The sequence below is a fragment of the Melitaea cinxia genome, chromosome 6 (genome assembly GCF_905220565.1).
Source record: "Melitaea cinxia chromosome 6, ilMelCinx1.1, whole genome shotgun sequence".
Lineage (NCBI taxonomy): Eukaryota > Metazoa > Arthropoda > Insecta > Lepidoptera > Nymphalidae > Melitaea > Melitaea cinxia.
The window spans coordinates 17,736,296-17,761,188 of NC_059399.1; the positions used below are offsets into that span (position 1 = coordinate 17,736,296).

The window sequence follows — 24,893 nt, forward strand, 5'->3', positions numbered from 1 at the left end:
CTGTTCGAAGTAAGGCAATACAAACAAAGTGCTCCAGATTCCGTTTCGTCTCGAACGTTCACCTCATTACAGAAACTAAACTTTCACTTTTGTTGGCATTTAACGAAAATATATTGTGACAATTCATACTCTAAAAGTTATTGAAATTTTAATTGTTATTAGTTACGAGATTCGAATATTCGCTCGGTCATTTTAGGCCCTGATTGCAAAACCAGGCGACTGTTCCAGTTAAAATTAATTAGTAAGTGATTTCTTACAAAATAATCGTACAAAATAATATTTCGTTGATTATTGATTTATCTACACGTGAAGCAAAAACTTTGTACACCTTTTTATGAAAATCGCAGAGATACGGAGAATTATGAAATATCGCACACTTATAGTTTACTATATACTCTTTTGTTTCTTATATAGATATAGAAGTTAATATAGAAGCTAGCTAGAAGCTATATATAGAAGTTAGTCTTTGACAAAAAAACCTTAATAATGTTCAAACTTATAATTTAAATTAATTATGGTCAAAATTCGACCACTTGGCGACACGACACATCATTAGTTTTACATATTGTACAATAGGTTTTAAAATAAAAATTAAATAAATTTATACGTTTATTTTATTGGCAAGTCTTTAGAGATTTAATAAATATTTAAAAAATAGTAAAATAAGTTAAGAATAAACAATGCGATAACTTAAATAATTTACATTGCAAATTAAATTTGGCTTCGTTTTTGTTTATAAATTATTTCACCATATCTAGCTTAATCTACTTACATGATATATTTATCATTTATAAATTAATTAAATTAATTATATCAATTTAAAATTACTTTACAGATTAACTAAGCATAAATGTTATAAGTTACATTATTTAAGAACTAATTTTGTTTCTTTCGTGCTATCGGATTTGTAGATTTGATATCTGACGAAGGATGACTAATTGGCTTCCATTCTGATTCTGTTGAAGCAATAAATGTTTCTTCAGTATCTTCTCTATCAATAGAATCTCCGTCTTTACTGCCTTCAGCAAAGTAATCAATAATAGGATGGTAATTATAATTAACCTTCTTGCTGTTCATTTCATCGTTTGCTATTTTATCTGCGGTTTTAAATGACGTGAAATTTCTTTCTGTTGTTACAGCGTAAAGCTTGGGAGCTATTGTTGCTCTTGGATTGAAATTAGAACTCGCTTCCTCTACGTCACCTTCAAATTCTTCATTAAAGTCTTCTGCGCTTTCCATGCTATCTCTGACATATGTGCGTATTGACGATGTACCTGATGACACTAAATCTTCAGGACCAGTCGATATCTTCTTTCGTATTGGTCTTCGATTTGGTCTTATTGGACCTCTTCTGAACTGGCCGTCAATTTTATACTTGTTTATATTATCGTTGGAAAATGAAAACGATGATGGTGCCGATGGTGTTGGAGGTTCTAAGTAACTGGGTAATGTTACTGAATCTGCACCGAGTAATACGCCAGGATTACGAGGCACCGGTCGTTTTACGTTTCTTACTGAACTCGCTTGGTTGAATGAATCAGGGAAATACGTATTCCCGTAAGAATCCATGGGGTTCGATGGTAAGTTATCGAAATCTTCGTTTTCACTTAGCTTCGATTTGCCAAAACTAGATCCGGGTATTGAGTTATGATTATCCGTAAACGGTGGGAATAATTCTAGAGGCTTGTTAAAGCTGAACGGGGGTGTTTTTGATATACCGGGTCTTTGTATACTAGACTGTATAGATTCAAAAGCCTGATTTCCTTGTTCGGCTGATAAATCTTCTCCTGGAAAATGTTCAGATGACGTTTCATGGACCCTTTGCCCGAGGGGCGGAAAAGATACGCTGTAGCCTTCAATATGGCAGGAGCAACATGTGGGTACCTAGAATCAATGATTGTATGGTATATATGACATATAAAGGTGAAAATCAATCATAAGTTCCGAAGCACGCTAAACTTAAAATTATTTTATATTTGTGTGAATTTTAAAATAGTAAACAGTTTTAAAAGGTAAGACTTTTTGGAAATTTTTAATTTATTCTATTCGTTATTCTATGGTATAAAAGAAATTCAACTCACTTTAAATATATCCATGTGTAATCCATTTTGCTGGTCCCAAGTTAGTAGTCTATGATAGTTGTAAACTTGGACACACTTTGATTTAAAGTTGTCCGTCAAATAGGTACAAGCTTCTTTGGGTTTTCTGGAAAAAAGGCAACGTATCATTGTATATTATAATTTTTTTTTAATTAAAGCTAGTGTTTGAAGGTTTTATGCTGCTTAAAATAATGTTGCAGCAATTAAAACAAAGAAGTTAAAAATAGCTTTTAGTGTTTTTCTTTTAATAAGATCTTTAATTTATCTTATCATTTCTATCTATTATAATGCTCATTTCTTGAAAATGACAAACAACGTGCAACTCTTTAATATCCAAAGATATTTTTGTACATAACATGAGTGTGACATAGACAGTTCGATTTTTTCGTACATAAATGTTTTATAAACGATTGTCAAAAAAATTGGCACCTAAGACCCATGTATTATGTTGCCTATCTTAGGATAATTTTACCATATCAGTATGCGTATGCTCAAAATCTGGAGCAGCCCGTCTGGAGAAGTAGACCTTACAGAAAATCATAGCCCAGTAACACTGCTCTAAGTAGTTTTTGCTGTGGTGAGTAAGGTGGCCAGAGCTCCTGGCAGGGATCGAGGGTAGCGTTGGCAACGTGCTACAGACGTCTATAAGTTACGGTAGCCGGTAGGTGGTCTTCGTATAAAAAAAAATATATGTCAATATATAATTAACATATATTGACATGTGTCCTTGTGGGACTCCCCACCGTGCCTCGGAGAGCACGTCAAGGCGTCGGTCCCGGTTGTTATCATATACACCTGATAGCGATCGTTATTCATTGTAGGGAATATATCCGCCAACCCGCATTGGAGCAGCGTGGTGAATTAAGCTCTGATCCTTCCCCTACACGGGGAAAGAGGCCTGTGGCCAGCAGTGGAATATTACAGGCTGAAGCGAATATATAATTAACTGAGGTAGGGCACAGCAGGAATTTCCTGTTCAAAATACGGAGCAGCCCGACTGGTGTAGTACCTCGACCTTACAGAAGATCACAGCTAAATAATACTGTTTTCAAGCAGTATTGTGTTCCTGTTGGTGAGTAAGGTGACCAGAGCTTTTGGATTGGGGATTGGGTCGGCAACGCGATAAGATACTGTAATCATTTACCATAAGGTGAGCAGTACGTTTGTTTGCCGACCTAGTGATATAAAAATATATATATAATTACAGGCACTTCTCGAGGCGCAGCGTCTGCGTGTGCTCGCCGGTGTTGACGATGTACTTCCACTGGCCCGACGTGGCGCGCGCGCGCTGCGGCCGCGCGTACTTCACCGTGCTCGGGCACATGAAGCCCGCCTCGCCGGCGCTCGCGAAGTCGCGGTTCGCCGTGTCGCCTCGTCTGGGGGCATCACATAATGATGATGTTCCATTTTAAAAGGTGATTTGCTATCGTAGATGTATAAAGACGCCGCGTTCAAGTTGATTGCAAGTTCGTCCTTCACATGGTATACATTTTTATTGGTCATCGAGGGTATATTAATACAGGAGTAAATCCTCCTGAGGGTTGTTAAAAAATGGAAAGGTATCTATATCTATGCATATATATCTTTTTTAATATGAAGCAAAGTTCCTGTCGTGTCTACCTATCTGTCTGTTAACGATAAAATCGAAATGGAACGAATTTTTCACGGCTTATTCCAATAGACAGAATTCCTGAGGAAATTTAGGCTAGTTGTAGATATAATAGGTGTAGATATAATATGTTAAGTTTTTATGTAAATTGCTTGAAATATGGCAATAATTGCAGAAATTAATTAAGCTATTTTACTGTTTGAATTATTTATATTTCTGTGTATATCGATTATTTCTTATTAATGTGTGCTTTTTAGCTTATCGATGAATTGCTTACTATTGGAAACTTTATTGGTTTATATACCAGTTTTATGAGATCTTTTTTCCCTTGTATTATTGTACTATTTGTTTCCGAAATAAAATAGAATAAAAAATAAAAATATCTGAGAGCTTTCATTGATAAAGCTCTGTGTAATAAAAAACACTCGTAATCATTTTAAATTTCATTATTTGTTGTTGTTACTGCAACGATTTAAACTTTTTTGAGAACTTTACATATATTTTTATTAAAAATTTAATAATAGGTATATAACAATTTTCAATTATAGTGGTATTGATGATAAAAAGAATAAGATAACAAACGAAATAAACAAAAGTAATTATATGTTATACAATAGTATTGACACAAACCCGCAACTGGAGCAAGCAATTTAACAGTTTTTTTTTTTTTTTTTTTTTATCTTTAGTAACGCAGGCTATTTTAATAATAATATTTTAAATTGTAAATTGCTACATTTAATTTAAAAATGATATCGTTACGAATGAATTCGATATTAAAAGTTAGGTGTCTAAGACTAGTACTTGTAATTGCTCGCATTTTAACACTATAATTTATTAGTTTCAATGCGACTTAGATCCTCTGATTCCTTTGACCATCTGATGTTTTTAGCAGCTTTGCAACCCTCTACTCCTCTCTGACGATATGTGGTGAGGTTTTAGACTACCCCCCTCTATACCAAAAAAATCACTTGTATTTGTTTATACAAGGTATATTGAAATTTTCAGAATATTTATAGGTATCAATCTGATTAAATTTTGGCAAATTATGCATTAAAATAAAATGTCCAGGCAGACATTAAGGTTGCAGGGTGTTTTTGGGTTGTTTGTTTGAATTAAAAATCGCGCATTCAAAAGGAACACTATTAACATTAGTTCCTATGTATTTATGATCAAATAAACACCTATTAGACACCAGGTAATGGTCTGCAGTGTATTTTGCTTCCTGTGCTGCTGTTATGCCATCCACAGCGCCTTCTCCTGGGTCCTTGTAGTCCGCTAGTAGAGCACCTGCCGCTGCTTTGTTGCGACGTATCGACTGTACTATTGCTTCCCTGAAATATTTAAGTTTGTTATGTAATGGCTTATATTCTTAATTACTTCTAGAATGCCTCAAATTATCAATCTCTTTTGAATATAAAAAGCATAAATTCTTAATCATGCCACAAAACCTTTTTGTCTTTGCTGGATTTCAAATCTATTGTATATTAAGATTCTTAAGCTCTATCTTACTCTATCTTACTAATTATACACATGATACAAGTTGAAAGATGTTATTAATACTCGGCGAAATATTTAAGAATTACTTGCTCGAAAAATGTTTCAGAAAATCTGATAAATTTAACATTAATCGACATGTTAATATTATGTCTTCTGTTGTATTATACTTATAAAACATTTAACTAAATTTTATCTTTTCAAAGAGATTCCAGAATATATTGAAAAACAATTCGCTTTTAACAATTTCGAGTTTATCTAGATCTAGAATTAAAGTAATGGGATCCAGAATGTAATTAATGTCTACTAAACTTTAATACGATTGTATAATTATACGCTTTATATTCGGTCAATTAGAGTTTTATTTTTTCAAAGCTGCACGCGTTAAGTGTGTTTAACTTCGATTTTATATCATGTCTTAGGTTCATGTTTCTACTCTTAGGTATTTCGTACGTACAAAAAGTAATTAATGATATTTAATAACAAAATATATAAGTAGTAGCCGCTAAATTTGACACAAAATTACCACATTAAATGAAATAATTCAGCGACAATCCCCTAATAATTATAATTATATATTATAATACTATAAATGTGAATGTAAGTTTGTTTGTGACGCTTTCATGCGAAAATTACTCAATTTATTATCATCAAACTCTGTACACATATTCTTGGAGGTATTAGAAGTAACATAGGATACTTTTTATGAAAAAAATATATTTATTTGTTGCGAAAAATAAAAAAACTGCTTGTCAAAAAATCTCAAAATCTAGCTACTTCAACGCCATCTAGCAGTCCAGCAATAAAGTTCCAACCCTGAGTACTGTAATACCGTTGCACTGTATAATCGACGGTCACGTCAATATCCAATCCAATTGACTCTAGTTTCAGCTGTTTGGGATTTTTCTATATTTATTGTTACTTTTTTCTGTCATTATATATATAATATTATAAATTATAAATGTGAATATAAGTTTGTTTGCTACGCTTTTACGCGTAAACTATTGAACCGATCATCATGAAACTTTGTATGCATCTTCTTGGAGGTGTTAGAAGTAACATAGGATACTTTTTGTTAAAAAAAATTCAGTGCGATCGAAGCCGCAGGTAAAAGCTAGTAATACTATAAATATTAATATAAGTTTATTTGGTACGCTTTCAAGCGAAAACCACTGAACTTATTATCATGAGACTTTATACACATATTTTTATAGGCATTAGAAGTATCATATGATACTTTAAAAAAAAGAATTCAATGCTAGCGAACCTGCGGGTAAAAGCTAGCAATAAAAAAATCTAAACTTCAAGTTCTTGTACGTTTGTCATACAAAAAACAGTGACACAGCCGTTAAGAACATTCCACTAAAGTTAGTTTTTCTTTTCTATGACCAATGACATATCACTTTCGCTTTTCGCTCTCAGACGAAGTGAGTTCGGTACTCTTTATTTACTTTTGCCTTCATTCGTGATCTACTTATCGAGTCGTTGACCTCAACTCGTATTTTTGTAAATAATTTACGAAAACGCTTTTGTTTAACACGTTTTTTGTGCTATAACGATTTGTAGAAGATTTTGTTTAAATTGATTTATTTATTTTAATTTAAAGTCCGATTTTTTTTTAAAGCAAGGTGAAACTTGATAGCCATAATCTCTAAAACTTAAGATAAATGTTTTAAATAAAAATAGTTCATTAAATAATTTCAATAAAATAAAAATTCCGATAACATTTTGCTGCCCACCAGCTACTTTTTAGGCATTTTGGAATTAACCTTTTAGATGTGTTCAATAACCCATTGAACGCTTTAAAATCGAATTACCTGAAATAACGACATGTTCCAGAAGCTTAGTCGTTAGTAAAGCAATTTTGTTAACTATAAATTATTTTTAATTTGATGCTTCCCAAAACTGACACCTTTGCCAGATATTCAGATTACAGATTTTAACTGAGGTAGGGCACAGCAGGACTTCCCTGCTCAAAATATGGAGCAACCCGACTGGGGAGGTACTTCGACCTTACAGAAGATCACAGCAAAATAATACTGTTTTCAAACAGTATTGTGCTCCTATTGGTGAGTAAGGTGACCAGAGCTCCTGGGGGGGGATTGGGGATTGGGTCGGCAACGCGCTTGCGATGCTTCTGGTGTTGCAGGCGTCTATAAGCTATGGTAATCGCTTACCGTCAGGTGAGCCATACGCTTGTTTGCCGGAAAAAAAAATTCTGGATTGCGCAAGATTAAACGCTAATTTTGAAAACAATAGGAAACCTTTATTTGTAAGATTGTGTCTTCATTAATTCGTAATTCCTAATTAATTCCTCGGCTTACGCCAATAACTTAAACTAGATTATATTTGACTATTGATAAACAAACAGACAAAAAAACTAGTAACTTTTGGATTAACGAACACTTTAGGCTAAAATTTATACGGTCATAAATATACTTTTAACTTACGTCGGGTAATCATCAGTGTGCAAACATAGAGTGTTGGTGAATAGTTCGCATTTTGCTTGGTCGCCGATCGTGGGCAGTTTCCTCGCCGGCATCGGTCTCCGTCTGATAGGGCTGAGAGTAGGGTCAGCGGTCGTTCGACGTGACGCTGGCGAGGGCTTTGGGAACATACCACGGCGTACTATGTTACCTGTAAATTGAATTAAGAGAAATCTTCATATTCAGATTACAGTTTTGCATTTTGTAGTTCGACAATGGGTTGAACCAAATATGCGTGGTACTTGGTCAACGAACATGGCTAAGGTGATGATGCATCAATCATCCAGTTATAGGTACTGAATAATTGTTATGTTAAAATAATTTCATTTTGTATCCTTTCAGTACTGACCTGTGTGACTTTTGCATAAATAAATTAAAAAATTGGACTAATTTCAGAGTTAACCTTTACGCTAAACGAGTTTAGTGCATTTTGGCATTTCTTGTAACTTAACCATAATAATCTTTAAAAACTTTGGCATACCTTTCCTATCTAAATATCGATTTAGAGAACGGAGTTTCTCAGCAACTGGAGCATCTTGGACCAGTGTAATGTTAGTTGCATCCGCTGACAGATCCAGGGTGATATTACGAGCTCGGTCGATCTCATCAAACTTAGACTTTAGTGTTGGCTCCGTACTGGAATACAGTGTTGTGCGATTCTTCTGAAAAAAATATAGACTTTTTTGTCAAATCCCTTCAATACTAACTTTTTGCCGGTAACTAGTAGGTCACAGTTAATAACTTTCGTTTTAATATTTAACGTTATATTTTTTATTATAAATTAAAGTTCAGTAATGGAAAAACTAATATCAAATAGAAAATAAAAATATGCATATAACATTATCACAACTTTTTCTTTACAACGAAAGAAAAATTTGGTTCTAAAGTGCGTCTGAAGCCTACTTGAGTAAAGAATTTTCAACTTGAATTTATTTTTTGTTAGATAAATAAATTTAGACGAAAATTAACATAAAGAATGGAAAACATTTATCAGTCATTGCAGAAGAAAGTGCGTTTTGACCGTGATTGTTATACAATAATATTTACACTTTCTTTTCGATCTTATCAGGTCGATAGCTGTTTTCAATTGACAATGTATAAGCAACTTTTTTTTCGTAAACACTAGTAAAAGAAACTGTTTCTCAAAGTTACATTCGAAGAAACCAAAAATTTTATTAAATTATACTTAACAAATAATCTACAATATTGTAATAATTTTGCAACAAGTAACTTTTAGAGATAAAACCATAAATATTCAAATTAATATTAGCATTGAAAAATGAACTATGATTATAATTTTTGGGGCATTTAAAATTTAAATTAGTTGAGGAGTGTGTCACAACCGTAAAAATCTAGTTGTGATTTAAGTACATTTGCATACAATATCGAAAGTTCAAACAATGGAAAATATCTTTTATAAATCTCTACATAGTTATGGTAACCCATCGAAATGTCTTATATGAGAAATCCAGTCTTCATTTGCAATATAAACACTCGGTAATTATATTTAAAGCAGATATACTAATCCATACTAATATTATAAAGCTGAAGTTTGTTTGTTTGTTTTCTTGAACGCACTAATCTCAGGAACTACTGGTCCGATTTGAAAAATTATTTCAGTGTTAGATAGCTCATTTATTGAAGAAAACTATAGCTAGGCTATATAATATTTTAGTACCTCTTTTTTCTTAAATTAACATGGTTGAAACTGCAGGACACATCTAGTGTCTGATAAATGTTATTTAATATGACTTGAATATTGTACATATATTATACGTACGAGATAGGTAAAGGGGTTGCTTTTAATTAACCGACTTCCAAATAAGAGGAGGAATTCTCAATTCGTCTGTATTTTTTATAACAAACAGATCGCAGAAAAATCTATCTACTTTTGTCTCAAATACCAAAGCTTGTTTTCAACCGGTTTCCAAAAAAGGAAGAGGTTCTAAATTCGATTGTATTTTTTTTTTTATATATGTTACTTCAGAACTTTAGACTGGTTATACCAATTTTGATGATTCTTCTTTTAATCGAAATCTGGTGCTTGTCATGTGGTCCCATCTAAATTTCATCTTTCCTTACATCTACTTACATTGTATTACTTGTCGATGTAATTGCAGTCGGTTACTTTTTTTTTCGTTAGTGAGCAAACTCAATTATATATTACGCGGTACACATATATATGCTATAACAGCAAACAAGCAACCAGCATACAATTGGCAAAGATAGCAGAATATAAAAAGCTTGTACGTGTAACAACTGCAAGACAATTTTTGTCATATGAAGTATTGATTACTAAACAGTGACTTTTCGATTGTTTTATGACCGCAAAAAAATATTTATAGTAACTTTCCTGTTATTTATTCACCTTCCATTAGAGATGCCTTTCAACTAATCGCTTACAAATTAAACTGCACGGTATCTAAATAATTTATATTATCATCGTTCATACTCACATAATTATTATCGTAATCGTCAGGTGTGACTTTGGATTTGTCATTTATAGTGTGATTAACTTTGTCTCCTACATTTTCATTGATTATTTTAGTTGTATTTGCTTTTGTGAATGGTGTTCTTTGTGATCTTGTTCTGAAATTACGGTATTTATCTAAAATCGATTGTGTTGTACTTGATTGTTCTTGTTCATTGTCGTATTCATTTTCAAGTGATGTGTCTTCATTGAATGATCGCCTTTGGAACTGTGCTTGTGGCATTTTCACTTCCCTCGGCTCTTTACCTGGTCTCATCGAGCGACGGATCAAATTTGCCGTATCCAATAAAATGGGTAGCATCAGGTCTGTATTTGTATTGTTATTGAACATTGATCTCACCTGTAACAAGATTTTAATCTTTAGCAACAAATATTTTAATTCTAATAAACGTAATGTACTTCCAAAACAGTATATTTTGGATTTGAGAAAATTTGGCTACCAGGATTGGACAAAATTTGGCTATGGGTAATGTATGTTTTTATAATTTTAGGGTATCCAGTATGCTTAATAAGGAAGTGACCAGTTGCGTTAATAATAGAAATATATCTGGACAAATAATAATATAAATTTCTGAGGTAATGAGAGCTGGCTCAGATTTTTTTTATACAGGACCAAGGATTTGGCTAGTAGCTCTAGTATCTTTTATTGATAACGGTTGATCTTTTTCTACGACGGGGTTATTAATTTTCATATTCTTAATTATTTCAGTGAGTATTCTCTGGTAACGATTCAAGACTAATTTTAAATAGATACCTAGAACCTAGTATTTTTTAAAGTATTTAATATTGATTTATTGATTTTTATGTTGACTAGCCCGTTGGCACAGTTTGTAGAGACCCTGCTTTCTGCTCCGCGGGTTGCGCTAGTCAACGAAGAAGTTAGCAACGTGAAGTTAGCTAGCTAAGTAAGTATAACTTCTTACGGGCATACATAAGTACACACGCACTTATTTTCATTATTTATTTTGTCAAACTTTGTCCTCACAAAAGCGAAACAAGAGAATTATCCAATTTGTAGTCGTTCGGAATTAATGCGCACGTTTCTGCGGTTCATTATTATTTTTATGATAACAACTGATCACACAAAGATAGTCCAGCGCCATTAACCTCGTCTTAATTAATAATAAGATTCAACTTTTCAAAACAATGTACAATAACGTATAAATTAGTAAAACAATTATTTTATTTCATTGTTTCGTAACAAGCTTAATAAAGATCGTGCTTATTTGCGTTCTAATTGTTTTCAAGTTTTAATACAAAAACACGTGTTTTCTGTTTTAAATAATTGTTTTTATTCTATTTTGACGGTCATGAGAAAATGGTTTGGAATTGTGGGACAGCTTTCATGAGCTGATTATCTACGGTGCAATGTTAGTTTTATTATAACGTTCATAGAAATATCACCTTTATTGAAGTATGATTAAGAGTTATTATTCCACAGTCTATTTGACATCTAAATGGCCTACACAGCTACGGTCGTAAGGTCGTTTGTCAAAGATTCTAGTTCAAGTTCTTAATTATATCGTTTTATGTTATAAAATGCTACGGTATTTAAACAATGGGTTTAGCAGTTATCTTAGATCGTGAGTTTTTTTTTCAAGTCTGCCTAATTTGGCAGTTTGATAAAAATATTGTATTGTCAAGGATATACAGTAATTAAATATAATGTTTTCATAAGTAAAATAATTACAACCTAAGCCTAAGATATATACTAAATACTATAGAATTAATATAATTGAAGTCGAATAGTCGGAATAAACAGACAGACAAAAATTATAAAAAATGTTATTTTGGTATAAGTACCGTGTATATTTTAATATTACAAACAGACACTCCAATTTTATTTATTTGTATGTATAGATTGTAACATCACAGTACTTAAACGGAAAATAATCTTTGTGGAAGAAAGCGCGAGAAAAGATTATTCAAATAAATCCTTATAGTCTAAACAATCCCAAATATACTCGTAATAATTTTCTGTCAAACTAATAATGTCTAGCGCGAACTTAGGGAGGCCTATGTCCAGCAGTGGACTGCAATAGGCTGAATTGAGTGACTGACTTATATAAAAGTATATGCATTTGTTGTTTTTTTTTTATATATTATTACAGACATAAAATTTTTATGTATTGTCATTAAAATTCAATAATAAATTATTGAGAGTATTGACTAATTTTATGGTTCAATATTAACGACCGTTAATAAAATTCCCCGTTCAAAGAAAGTTAAAATTTACGCGCTAAACTAATTACAGTTTATAAAAATATTTTTATTGTGTTTTTATAGACGCCATAATTTTTTAAGCGAAAGTATTTTTTACCTAAATAAATAAAAATACTCTTGCTACTTTTATTTTCGTTATGTTTTAATACGGTAAATTTGTGCATTTATTTTTGTGTGAAATAAAAATTTACATTTAGTTACGGATCCCTAATTTATGAGTAGCATATGTATACATATAATAAAATGGTAGGAAAGTCAAAACTGTACATTGAATATATTTTTAAAAGAATGCTTGGGGTGTGATCTACAATCGATACCGAAGCCAAAAATATGGTTTTTAGAATTTTTGTCTGTTTGTCTGTATGTATGTCCGGGATAAACTCATAAAGTACTGCATGGATTTACTTCAAATTTGGCACGAATATTATTAAGAAGTCGGGTCAACATATAGGCTACATATTATCACGCTATCACCTACGGGGAACGAGCAGTGAACCTTTATTTCTTCAACGCATTCTGTAACAATGTGTAATCTAACGATGCATATTTGAATGTTGTTATTATGTCAATAACCATGCTATAAGCTAGCTTCATACTATAAATAAAGACATTCTGTAGTATATTTAGTATCAGCATTTCGCCCGTGCGAAGCCGGGGCGGGTCGCTAGTGAGTAGCATTAAAAAAGGAGTGATATAGTTTTTTTCTTCTAAACAAATACAATGGCGTACGAACGAAACAATAAAAGCTTTTTAATTAATAAGTTGGAGCTTATGGAGCGAGTACTAAATTATATTTAAGAACATCTAAAACCCGTCTTCGTGAGAATACTTTTATGAAAAATTATTCAACAAATACGTTTTCCACTCTCTCCTAAAGACTTCCCTCTTGTCTCTTTTGGGCTAATTATTAAATTACTAAAACTATTCAAAAACGGGATATTTAGCATGTTTTTTATTTACATTTTGCGGAGCTCGATATTTCGACATTAACTTCGAATGTCTTTGTGGTGTTGCGAGGAATAGGTTGTGAAGTTCTTCGTCCGCCATTGAAAAGGGAGGATCCTCCGACCAGACGGATGTTGTGTCTGGCGGGCTACTGGCCCCGACGGTTGTTATCGGGATCTTGTATATATACTCAAGATAACTTTGATAGCGCGATGTAGGATACGTCAGTTTTCTCTAGTTTTTTTTGTATGCCGCGCGATAGATGTCACCACAGTCTTGTTCACGAGACTGATATTTGCGGGGAGATTTTAACGGCTTTAGCAGTGTCCATACCGGACTACCTCCTTTCTCACACGTTTGCTACGTAACCACCGATGGTCACCACTACCATTGTTAATTTCACCCCTACCATTGTCCTTTGCTTTACGTACACTCGACACTCGATCCCGTGTTTTACAAACGACACTCACCGTATTGCGAATTGTTTATATCACTCTTCATGGGTTTGCATAACCTAATCACCGGATTCCGGTGAAAGTAACAATGCTGACAAAATAAATAGGTTAAAATATATTTTTGTAGGATATTTGATAGTATTTACCCTATACCATAGAATAGCTAGACGAATTTTACTAATGCACTAATGATTACGGTAATAGCACGTATTTGTGTACGTAACGCCATCTATCGCAATCATTACGAACATCTTAATATAAATTTGAAAAATATAAATACAATTTAATCTATATTCGTAGATTCATTTGGTGTGTTTTATGCAACCTATTGCTCTTATGTACGTCATTGTTATTTGTCGTCACGCGATCTCGTAAGGTCGTTAACACGCTCATAAGCATGAACGCCAATGTACGAGAATCATATTTCCGTAAATACACAAGACGTGTCAAACAAAACTGTCTGTTGCAGTAAAGCCTTGGAATTTATTCTGTCTGGATTTTTGTATTGACTAGGCCTTCGGCGCAGATTGCAGGACTTTCTGCTCCAGTGATTGTTGTCTCGGTAACCGCTTCTAATCTGGGTGTAATATATGTATTGTAATAACAAATATATCTAGCTGTATTAGATATCTGTTACCATGCATCAATTAAATGCGTCAAATAAAGAATTTATTAATTTATTGGTGAAATGGAATGTCATTCTTAGATGTCATCATTAGAAAAACGTAACGGATTTAATTACAATTATTCTTTTTCAAAAGGTCTTTTTTTAACTGTAATTCGTTAACCCGAATTACTTCTCTGCCAACCAATTTTTATTTAGTGTGTATGTTATAAGATATTTATTTATTTTTATTTATTTATTTTTTTTTCATTTATTCGTTTATTTATTTATTTATTTATTTATCCCAATAATACCTTGAATATAACCTTATTTAAAAAAGAAATCTGTAGTTCTTTATATTATTCGCTTCAGTGGCTAGTCATCTTAATTATCGTCAGGAATATTTATGGGAAGGAAATAGTTGTTCGCTGCTCATCTGTGTCGAACACTTCACGTTAAGAATTTTTATTATGAAATCTGTATCTTTGAGATCATATTTGACTCAACTATATTGAGCCCTGTAATGTAATAAAATAAATTAATATGCAATAAACTAATTCTGAAATGTAATTAGACGACCGTGTATTTTTAATTGTGTTTTCGCCGTTTAAACTTCGCTTTTATGTTGAGGTTCTGCAGTAAAAATATTCTGTGTCACAGTCTTAATATTCATTTCAGATATCCTAACTGCACAAAAAAGTTTTTTTTTTAATGTGATATTTTATATTTTATATTTTTTATTTTATTTTTTTTTTTGATATTTTTTTTTGTGATATTTGTATGATATTTTATTATAAAATTGAACGTGTTAGACTGCTTCCGAATTCCTTATATTCTTACGGAAAGAATATTGAATGTTAATACAATTAAAATTGAAATAACACACAACACAAATAAATCCAAAATTACATTTAGAAGCTTACTAACCTTAGAACCATAAGCTCGTTAAAGGGGGTAAGAGGCTCGTTAAATTTACCTATTTTTGTATTTTATTAATTACATTATTGTTTTTGCTAGTAAATGAAAAAAAAAAGACTTCAATTACATCAACAAGTAATACAACGTAAGTAGACGAAAAAAAAATTAACAAACGCACTAGTCGCTACTACGATTTTCGATGATTTCCCCTCGATTTATTTGTGATGCCATCATTAGACCCTTGTTTCCTTATCCTGGTAGCACCCTTGGGATATCTCTTTTCCAACAAAAAAATAATCAGCAAAATCGGTTCATATACGACGAAGCTATCCGCGAACACACGTAAAAAAATATAAACTGTCAAATTGAGAAACCTCCTTCTTTTTTGAAGTCAGTTAAAAAATAGGTAAATTTACCATAACATTTTAACAAAGTAACGCCTAAACTTACTAATAATTATATTATTATAGTTCGCATCCTAATAACATTCTTCAAGAGTCGAGACCAGCCAATTTGGTCACCACTTTGTACTCTAACAGTCAGTGTAATAAATTGCAAACATTGCTCTTATTAGTTGTTTTTAAACATAATAAAGTATCTGCTCGGTCTAATTATCGTTTAACACACGTGAGAATTAACATCGAAGCATAAAAAACGCCCCCGTTCCGGTTCTCGAACTAAACTCGGATGATAATTCGACACACTCCGTTGGACAATGTGTTCATTTCTAAACGAATCAATCGATATTTTATAACGAGTAAAAATTAATGGAATTATTGAAAAAAATAAAATAATTAATAGTTTTGAAATGATCGCGTTTTCATATTGTTGCATCAGTGTTTTAGCAATAGCTGAAAAGTTATTTTCATTTTTAAGTTAAGTAAATTTTGAAACTGTTCCTATTATTTTATAACTTAAATTGAAATTATATTTTAAGTGATTTTATGATGATTTATATTTCTTATGAAGGAGACTATGCGGATCAAAATTTATGTTACTAGAGGGTTCACAACTGATAACAACAAATTGATGTACTCGTATGGTATCTCTTTGGTTCCTCCTATATGAATCCTTCTCCTACATGGGGAAAGTGGCCTATGCCCAGCAGTGGGATATTATAGGCTGAAGCAATTCTTTGGTTACAATTAGTCGTATTATAAGGCCTATGTAACTGTAACATAAAAATGATTGATGATAATCTTAGGGCTACTCTACAATTCTTAGTTCCCTAAATGCTCATAGTAAAAGTTTTGAAATCATTATCAAAAAGGCAAAAACCATGCTGTGTCCTTGAAATTTTATAGAATTATATTTCTTTACTATTTGCAAAAGACTATGCTTGATATAATTACACAATAATATAAACCTTCGATCGAGTATAATTTGCATGCATTCAGCCTGTTTCATCCCACAGCTGGGCATAATCCTCTTTCTCCGCGTAGGAGAAGGATGTGTATTTGTTTTAAGCATACATTACCATATTACAATACCAATAATTATTAGACGTTTATTTAGTGTTTTTTACTAAACAAAAAAAAATTAAGTTCTAATGTTTGTTCAAAATACGTAATAATAAACTTAACAATACACGACAAAATTTTAACTGCGAATCTTCTTCTATCATTAAAGTGTATTAAAAAGAAAAGAAAATAAAAAAAATGTTTTCACTTATTTTCATTTACAATATGAATGAAAAGAAAAATCACCGATCGGATTTCCAATTCACACAATCACACAGAAATTGCGACAGTATTAAATGTTGGTAGCAAAAAACTTAACACTTGTGGGAACAGATTTCGCTACGGTAAGTGTCGTAAAATGGAAGTCCTATAAAAACCATTAATATGGCGAAATTGACGCAACTTGCACAAAGGCATACACATATAAATCATATTAATTAATACGGTACAATAAATAATGTATTAAAATAGGCGTTGATATCAATGGCTACTATTTCGTTTCTTTGCGTCATAATTTGTCGTTTTATAGCCTATAAATGTTACTTTAGGATAATATAGTTTTCTTCTGATGAAAGAATAGTTAAAATTCATAAATAAATCGTTTGTAATAAACATTCGTTTTTATTTATAACGTAATGTTTTTTTCCGTATGTTAAAGTTATTGTAGTATTTGAAAGTATATATTCATATTTATAATTATTTTTAATTTTTCTCTGACAGTCTCTGAGGACTTCTCAATTTAGGGGAACAAATTATGCAGTATTCTAATTCAAAGTATAAACTCAAATCATTGCAAGTTTTTTCATTACAGCTAGACAGACAAAAAAATAACACAAATATAGACAAATTGAAACAAAACAAAAAAAAGCGTGCTAATAATGAGTTTGTTGCAGTATTGATTGCGGAATGCTCTCCAAAAAAAATTGTTTATTCATAACGCTTCAGCTTGTAATATCCCACTACTGGGCATAGGCCTCTTTCCCCATGTAGGAGAAGGATCAGAGCTTAATCCACCACGCTGCTCCAATGCGGGTTGGCGCATATATTCCCTACTATGAGTAATGATTGCTATCAGGTGTACATGATAACAACCGGGACCGACGGCTTAACTTTATTCATAAGGCAGCCATTAATTCAATCATAGGTCTAGGTCGAGGCCACATGTTATTTAATATTTATTATTAATACTTTATTGCACAATAAATTAAAGAATTGTACAAAAGGCGGGCTTAAGAGCCATTTCACAATTTTACGCTCTGCAAGTTTAGGTAAATTTGGTCGCATCGCGCGAATCGTACGAGCCGCGCGATCTTTGTGCTAGTAAGTATAGTGTGACAACCAAAAGACCATCTTGATCATTTTCTAATGTATAATAAAAATTAATAACTATGGTATAAAATGTTTTTTACATAATTAATTTGTTAAAACTTTCAAGTATGTTATATAACAACAGTTAATAAATTTAAAATAAAAATAAAAAATCAATTTTATGAAACAATTTATTTAAATTGATTTAGTTTTTTCAGTTTACGAATGAATCTAATATTTACGATATGAATAAAATAGCATTTTATGACATCGACACCGACAAACATATTAATTAACAAATAACAAGACAAACAGATTGAAATGCCTATTTGTATTGATAGTGTGAGAAAAGAAAATTAAATTATACATTTGTTTACAGAAATTATCATTATATTATTTTACAGTCATTTTCGTAATATGTTTATTTTATTTATATTTTATTATGAAAGTATCAAATGCGTTTTATCCGCTATAACAACAGGCGCTTGGCGCGTGTGAGCGAAAGAGACGGCTGCGCAGAATTTGACGTGGACCTTACCTCTAAGAGTGCTAGCGCTCGACTGATTTACTGGGCTTGATGCGTGGCAATATATACTATCTTTTTATTATTTAATATAAAATGTATTAAAAATGATCACATCTTTTAATTTTTTTTTAACCGACTTCCAAAAAAGGAGGAGGTTCTCAATTCGACTGTTTTTTTTTTTTTTTTTTTTTTTTTTTTTTTTTTATGTATGTTACATCAGAACTTTTGCCCGCGTGGACCGATTTCGACAAATTTTGTTTTAATCGAAAGGTGGTGTGTGCCAATTGGTCCCATTTAAATTTATTTGAGATCTAACAACTACTTTTCGAGTTATATCTAATAATGTGTTTTTACTTGACGCTTTTTTCGTCGACCTACGTTGTATTATACCGCATAACTTTCTACTTGATGTACCGATTTTGATAATTCTTTTTTTGTTGGAAAGGGGATATCCCTAGTTTGGTACCGTGATAAGGAAACTAGGATCTGATGATGGGATCCCAGAGGAATCGAGGGAAACTCTCGAAAATCCGTAATAACTTTTTACTGGGTGTACCGATTTTGATAATTTTTAATTTAATCGAAAGCTGATGTTTATCATGTGGTCACATATAAATTTCATCGAGATCTGATAACTACTTTTTGAGTAATCTTTAATAACGCGTAGTTGCTTGACTATTTTTTCGTCGATCTACGTTGTATTACTTGTCGATGTAATTGAAGTCGGTTTTTTTTTCGTTTGCGAGCAAACACAATTATTTGTATTCCTTAATGATGTAAGTTTACTTTGATGAAGATAGTTCGTTAAAATTTCTTAGTTTTCTAAGAGAAATATCGCTTTTAAAATTGTATTTATTTGGAAAATATTCGTAACTTTAAATTTTTTTTATCGTTTAATAGAGATACAAATGGAATAAAAATCTATGATAGTGCGCAACAAAATTATATTTCACATATTATGATATTTTTTTAAAATGGTTTCAACGTAGAGGTTATTGAAAAGTAGGACTTCAAAGTATACATTGCGACCGTTTACCTAGGGAGGAAGCTGATGAAAAGGTTAATAATTTTATACACATAATATAAATCAAAATTCTGATCCGACTATGGACTACAACAAAGGTTGCTTTATTATATTTCAAGAATATAAATTACATTATTGCATCCAACACTGAGATTAACGACGTCTTAATATTACAATTTCGCGGATTGTTACCGATTTTTGTGAAATGGCTCTTAATGCTAAAATCATTCTCTACCAGCCAAATCGGGTATTAGTAAAATTCAGATAAAGAAGAAAAAAAAGGAAGGAAATATAAAGTAAAGTTAGTGGCTTAGTATATCATCATTACAGCCTAAACAGTCCACTGCTGGACATAGGCCTCCACAAGTTTACGCTAAAAATAACGTGAACTCATGTGTTTTTCCCATAGTCACCACGCTGGGCAGGCGGGTTGGTGACCGCAGTGCTGGCTTTGTCGCACCGAAGACGCTGCTGCCCGTCTTCGGCCTGTGTATTTCAAAGCCAGCAGTTGGATGGTTATCCCGCCACCGGTCGGCTTTTTAAGTTCCAAGGTGGTAGTGGAACTATGTTATCCCTTAGTCGCCTCTTACGACACCCACGGGAAGAGAGGAGGTGGCTATATTCTTTAGTACCGTAGCCACACAGTACAGTAGCTTAGTATATACATGAGCAAATAAATTCGTATGTAGATGTAAGATTTAAATATAAATATAATTAAATATAAAGATAAAATATAGATTTAAGATGTAGATAGTTAAGTTGCAATTGATACGTTAACCTCATCTTCACTTAAAATGTGGACCATATACAAGAATAACTAGCAATTATATTTTTAAAAGTATTGTAATTCACGGTCAGAATCTAATTAAAATATTTTTACTCTACTTTTTATTTGTGCATAATTTATTTATAATTTATTACAAAGAGAAAGAGCATAAAGTGCGAAATATCCTAGTTATAGCATTTGTATAAACATTTTCGTAGTTAGTTTAAACTTATTTAGTTTTTAACCGACTTGCAAAAAAGGAGCAGGTTCTCAATTCGACTGTATTTTTTTTATGTATGTTACATCAGGACTTTTGACTGGGTGGAGTGATTTCGACAAATTTTCTTTTAATCGAAAGGTGGTGTGTGTCAATTGGTCCCATTTAAATTTATTTGAGATCTAACAACTACTTTTCGAGCTATATCTAATAATGCGTTTTTACTTGACGTTTTTTTCGTCGACCTACGTTGTATTATACCGCATAACTTTCTGAAACTGGATGTACCGATCTTCATAATTCTTTTTTTGTTGGAGGAGATATCCCAAGCTTAGTACCATGATAAGGAAACCAGGATCTGATAATGGAATCCCAGAGATATCGATGGAAAATCTTGAAAATCCGCAATAACTTTTTACTGGGTGTACCGATTTTAACAATTTTTAATTATATCGAAAGCTGATGTTTTACAAACACAATTGTGTGTATTCACTTTAATATTATGATCATTTTTTTATTTGACTAAATTAATCTCTCTTTTTTATATAACTAGGCTAGGTTGGCAAACAGGCATAAGGCTCACCTGATTGGAAGCGATTACCGTAGCTTATAGACGTCTGCAACACCAGAAGCATCGCAAGCGCGTTACCAACCCTATCCCCAATTCACCCAGGAGCTCTGGTCACCCTACTCACCAACAGGAACACAAAACAGCTCGAAAGCAGTATTATTTAGCTGTGATCTTCTGCAAGGTCGAGGTACTTCCATATTTTGAGCAGGAAATTTTGCTGCTGTGCCCTACCTCAGTTTAATCTCTACCTGAACGTTCAAGTTGGTAGACGCTTAACAATAAGTACACTCACTTCAGCCTATCACAGTCCACTACTGGACATAGGCCGATCCAAGTTCGCGCCAAAACTGGCGTGAACTCATGCGCTTTACCCGTAGTCACCGCAGGGCTGGCTTTGTCACCCAAGACGCTGCTACCCATCTTCGTCTAAGGTCCTGATGGAATCCCGTAAGCCCATCACTTAGACTATTTCATGATCGTTTTCTGGAAGCCGTAATAGGTGCACAAAAATTGTGAACTTCTCACAAGATTTATATATTTGACTGTAGTCTGTACATATATATACCTATATATTGTTCATATTTGTGACTTTATGACTGTTACTTATTCTATTATTTTTACTACCTTTTTTTAAAGCGGAATATACTATGTTTCCGATTTTGCAAGCCTCCAAGCGTCCGCTCCTATGCGTCCTAAGTTTGCCTAGTGCCTACAGAATGTTGTCCGCCTTTTGTACAATTTCATAATCATCATCATCATCCTCATCATTGGCCTTAGTCCGTCTATTGCAGACGATTTAGATTAGAAAATCGCAGTTGCCTAAGCTCTACGCCACCCTCTCGACCTCACTGGCTAGGCACACAGGAACGACGAGTCGATACGTGTGGAGCCAGTTCGGCTGCAGGAGTCTTTCGCATTTTAGAGCTATTTCATAACACATTATGCAATATAGCATCAATAAATAAATAAACATATAAACCGGACTAAACTAGTTAAAACCGACCAAAAGAAGATATATCCGGTTATTTTATCACATTGACTAATTACAACGACCCGCTAATAGCACCAAATTAAACGACATTATATAATATAAACATACTTTCAAGATGAAACAGATATGTGAAAGTTGCAATAAAAATTTATACATTCGATATCTTAAATGTATGGTAAGTACGTTTTATTAAAAGTTAATAAAAAAAGCCCTTATAAATTTTTATATTTTTAACCTTAAAAAAATTATTAAACTTCTTAATATGTTTGAGTGTATGATGTGTGTATGAATTTTAAGTAGTGGTTATTTTAAGTACATTTTGTATTTTTTTCATACTACGTTTGGTAATTGCATACAAGAATAATAAATAAGCTGCATTTAGAGTGTCCTAACAAAAGTTTACAAGTATTTCAGACCTATGTATTTTTTATTATTTTGGCATAATCTATTAGAAACTGAATCGTAGAAATGTATATACGCGCTTTAGTCCCGAACGACAAACAAATAGGACTATTCTTTTATTGTCAGGACCACCACGCTGCTTTATTGTAGGTTTGGCGGATATATTCCCGATTGTTCCCTGCTACGAGTAACGATCGCTATTAAGTATTTATGATAACAACCGGGACCGACGACTTAACGTGCTCTCCGAGGCGCTTTTGGGAGAAAATCCAAACTGGACAGAAATATTTGTACATACACAAATATCCATCCCGAGCGAGAATCGAACCCGCAAACCATCGGTATTTTAGGCGAATACTCACAGCACTACATCACTACAGTTGTCAGGACATGGTTTGCATAAAATAAATTTTTAATAAAAAACGAGTCAGTTAGTCCTAATATAACTTAGGCTAATCTACCTTACGATACTTTGAATAGCCTATCAAAAGTTTGCAAGTAGGTATTGCAGATGATATGTGTCTTATTAATTTGGCGTTATGTTAAAATTCAGTGTGATACTGGTTATTTTAATTTTGTAGCCATCGGACATTTCATAACAAGGCAATTTTTGGAATCGAAAACATCCATAGATACTGTACTCAAAATATATTGAAAATTTCGGACGGTTTCGTAAAACGATATCAAAATAGATAGTTCATAGAAAATTTGTTAAACAAATAGTAATTAGATTACCTGAGACAGATTAAGAGGCTGCCTTCCTGGCGGTGTTGTGACTTGACTCGCCACTAAAGAGGCGAGTGCAACCCGCTGATTCCGGGACATCGCCCTGATGATGGGAAGTATCTGCGCAAACTTCCCGACATGGTCCTTCCTCTCCAGTGCCTTCAACACCGCATCTCTAATCATACCATCCTTATTCTTCCTTATTTTATAATTCTTTACCAATGCCTTCCTAGTTATCGCTTCATCATCAAACTGCGAGCTCAAATCTGACTCCAAAGAATCTACGTTATATTGTGGTCTGTGCGAATTAGTTACACCATGAGGTTTCAGGATCCTGACCGGAGGTTTGACAATTGTCTCATAATGCCTAGACTCCTGAGCTATCAATAGTTCATTAGGTTCAGAAAACTCAAAGTCCTTTAAATCCTCTTCAGCCAAAACAACCGAAAGGGCTATCAACAAAAAAAGTCTAACCCACGCCATCGTATTAAATATATCATATATGTAAACCCTAACTGCGATATGGCATTATTATTTTAGCACTCAAACACAGCACTGCCTATTCACATGTCATTTTTTTTTTGTTAAGCAGAGATGCGCGCGCGCAGCTTTCTGCCTCGATGCCGAATGAGCGCGTGCGCGGTAACAACACGCATACAACTCTCACGTATTTACAGGTGTCAGATAATACCGGAACTCGCGACTTTCTCTCGTCCTAGGGTCAAAATACGACCCATCGCAAAAATGCAAACTCACCCTAGAGAGGTCACTATGTAGATAGCAGCACAAACAATGAACAATACATAAACGAAAATGAATTCAATTGAAACTGTGTTGTATGGGGTAAATTATAATAACTTTTTTTGTATGACACGAGATATTATGTACCGGCTTGGAGATGCTTTCACACTTACGTCAGTTATGAAAGCCTTCTATAGGTCGATTGTATAAAAATTATTGGCTGTGTCATTTCTTGATCGTCGATGCGTTTTTGTTAGTAACGATTATGACTAGATACTATTGATGTAAATGGATACTCAAGTGCATTACTAAGCATGCCGGTAAGATTATCGCATATACCCATATATACCTTAATAATATTACGTGTTACGTTTTTACCAGTTTTGTGAAATTATATATTATACGAGGCATAATATATATGAGGCATACTATTTGTTTATATTATTTTAGCAACATCTGTCTGTCGGTCTGTTTGTCTGTTTATCTGAATACAAACCATTGCAAAGTGAGGTGATACGATTTTCTTATAAATTATAATTCTGTGCCTCCTATGAGTAATATAAGTTGAGTTATACCCTTTTTAACCGACTTCAATTTTTTTTATATATGTTCGGGGACAACTTCGTCTTTTATGAAGCGATTTTGATAATTCTTTTTTTTTTTGTCGAAAAGGAGATATTCCAAGAGTGGTACCATGATAAGGAAACCAGGATCTGATGACGGAATCCCAGAGAAACCGAGGAGAACCCTCGAAAATCGTAGTGACGTTTATTACTTGTCGATGTAACTGAAGTCGGTGTTTCTTCGTTTGCGAACAAAAACAATTATTGCGATTTT

General features: G+C 32.9%; 1 protein-coding gene across 1 annotated transcript; it reads right to left on the reverse strand.

Moving 5' to 3' along the window:
• Window positions 1-876: 876 nt before the first annotated feature.
• Window positions 877-23,798, reverse strand: LOC123654814 (neurotrophin 1). The gene is made up of 9 exons (XM_045590699.1): window positions 23,325-23,798; window positions 10,141-10,519; window positions 8,736-8,749; window positions 8,170-8,350; window positions 7,653-7,839; window positions 4,890-5,039; window positions 3,305-3,475; window positions 2,082-2,205; window positions 877-1,884 (listed from the first exon to the last, which is right to left on the reverse strand). Exons 1-9 carry the CDS (start codon window positions 23,796-23,798, stop codon window positions 877-879), a joined length of 2,688 nt encoding a protein of 895 aa, XP_045446655.1.
• Between the last annotated feature and the right edge of the window lie 1,095 nt (window positions 23,799-24,893).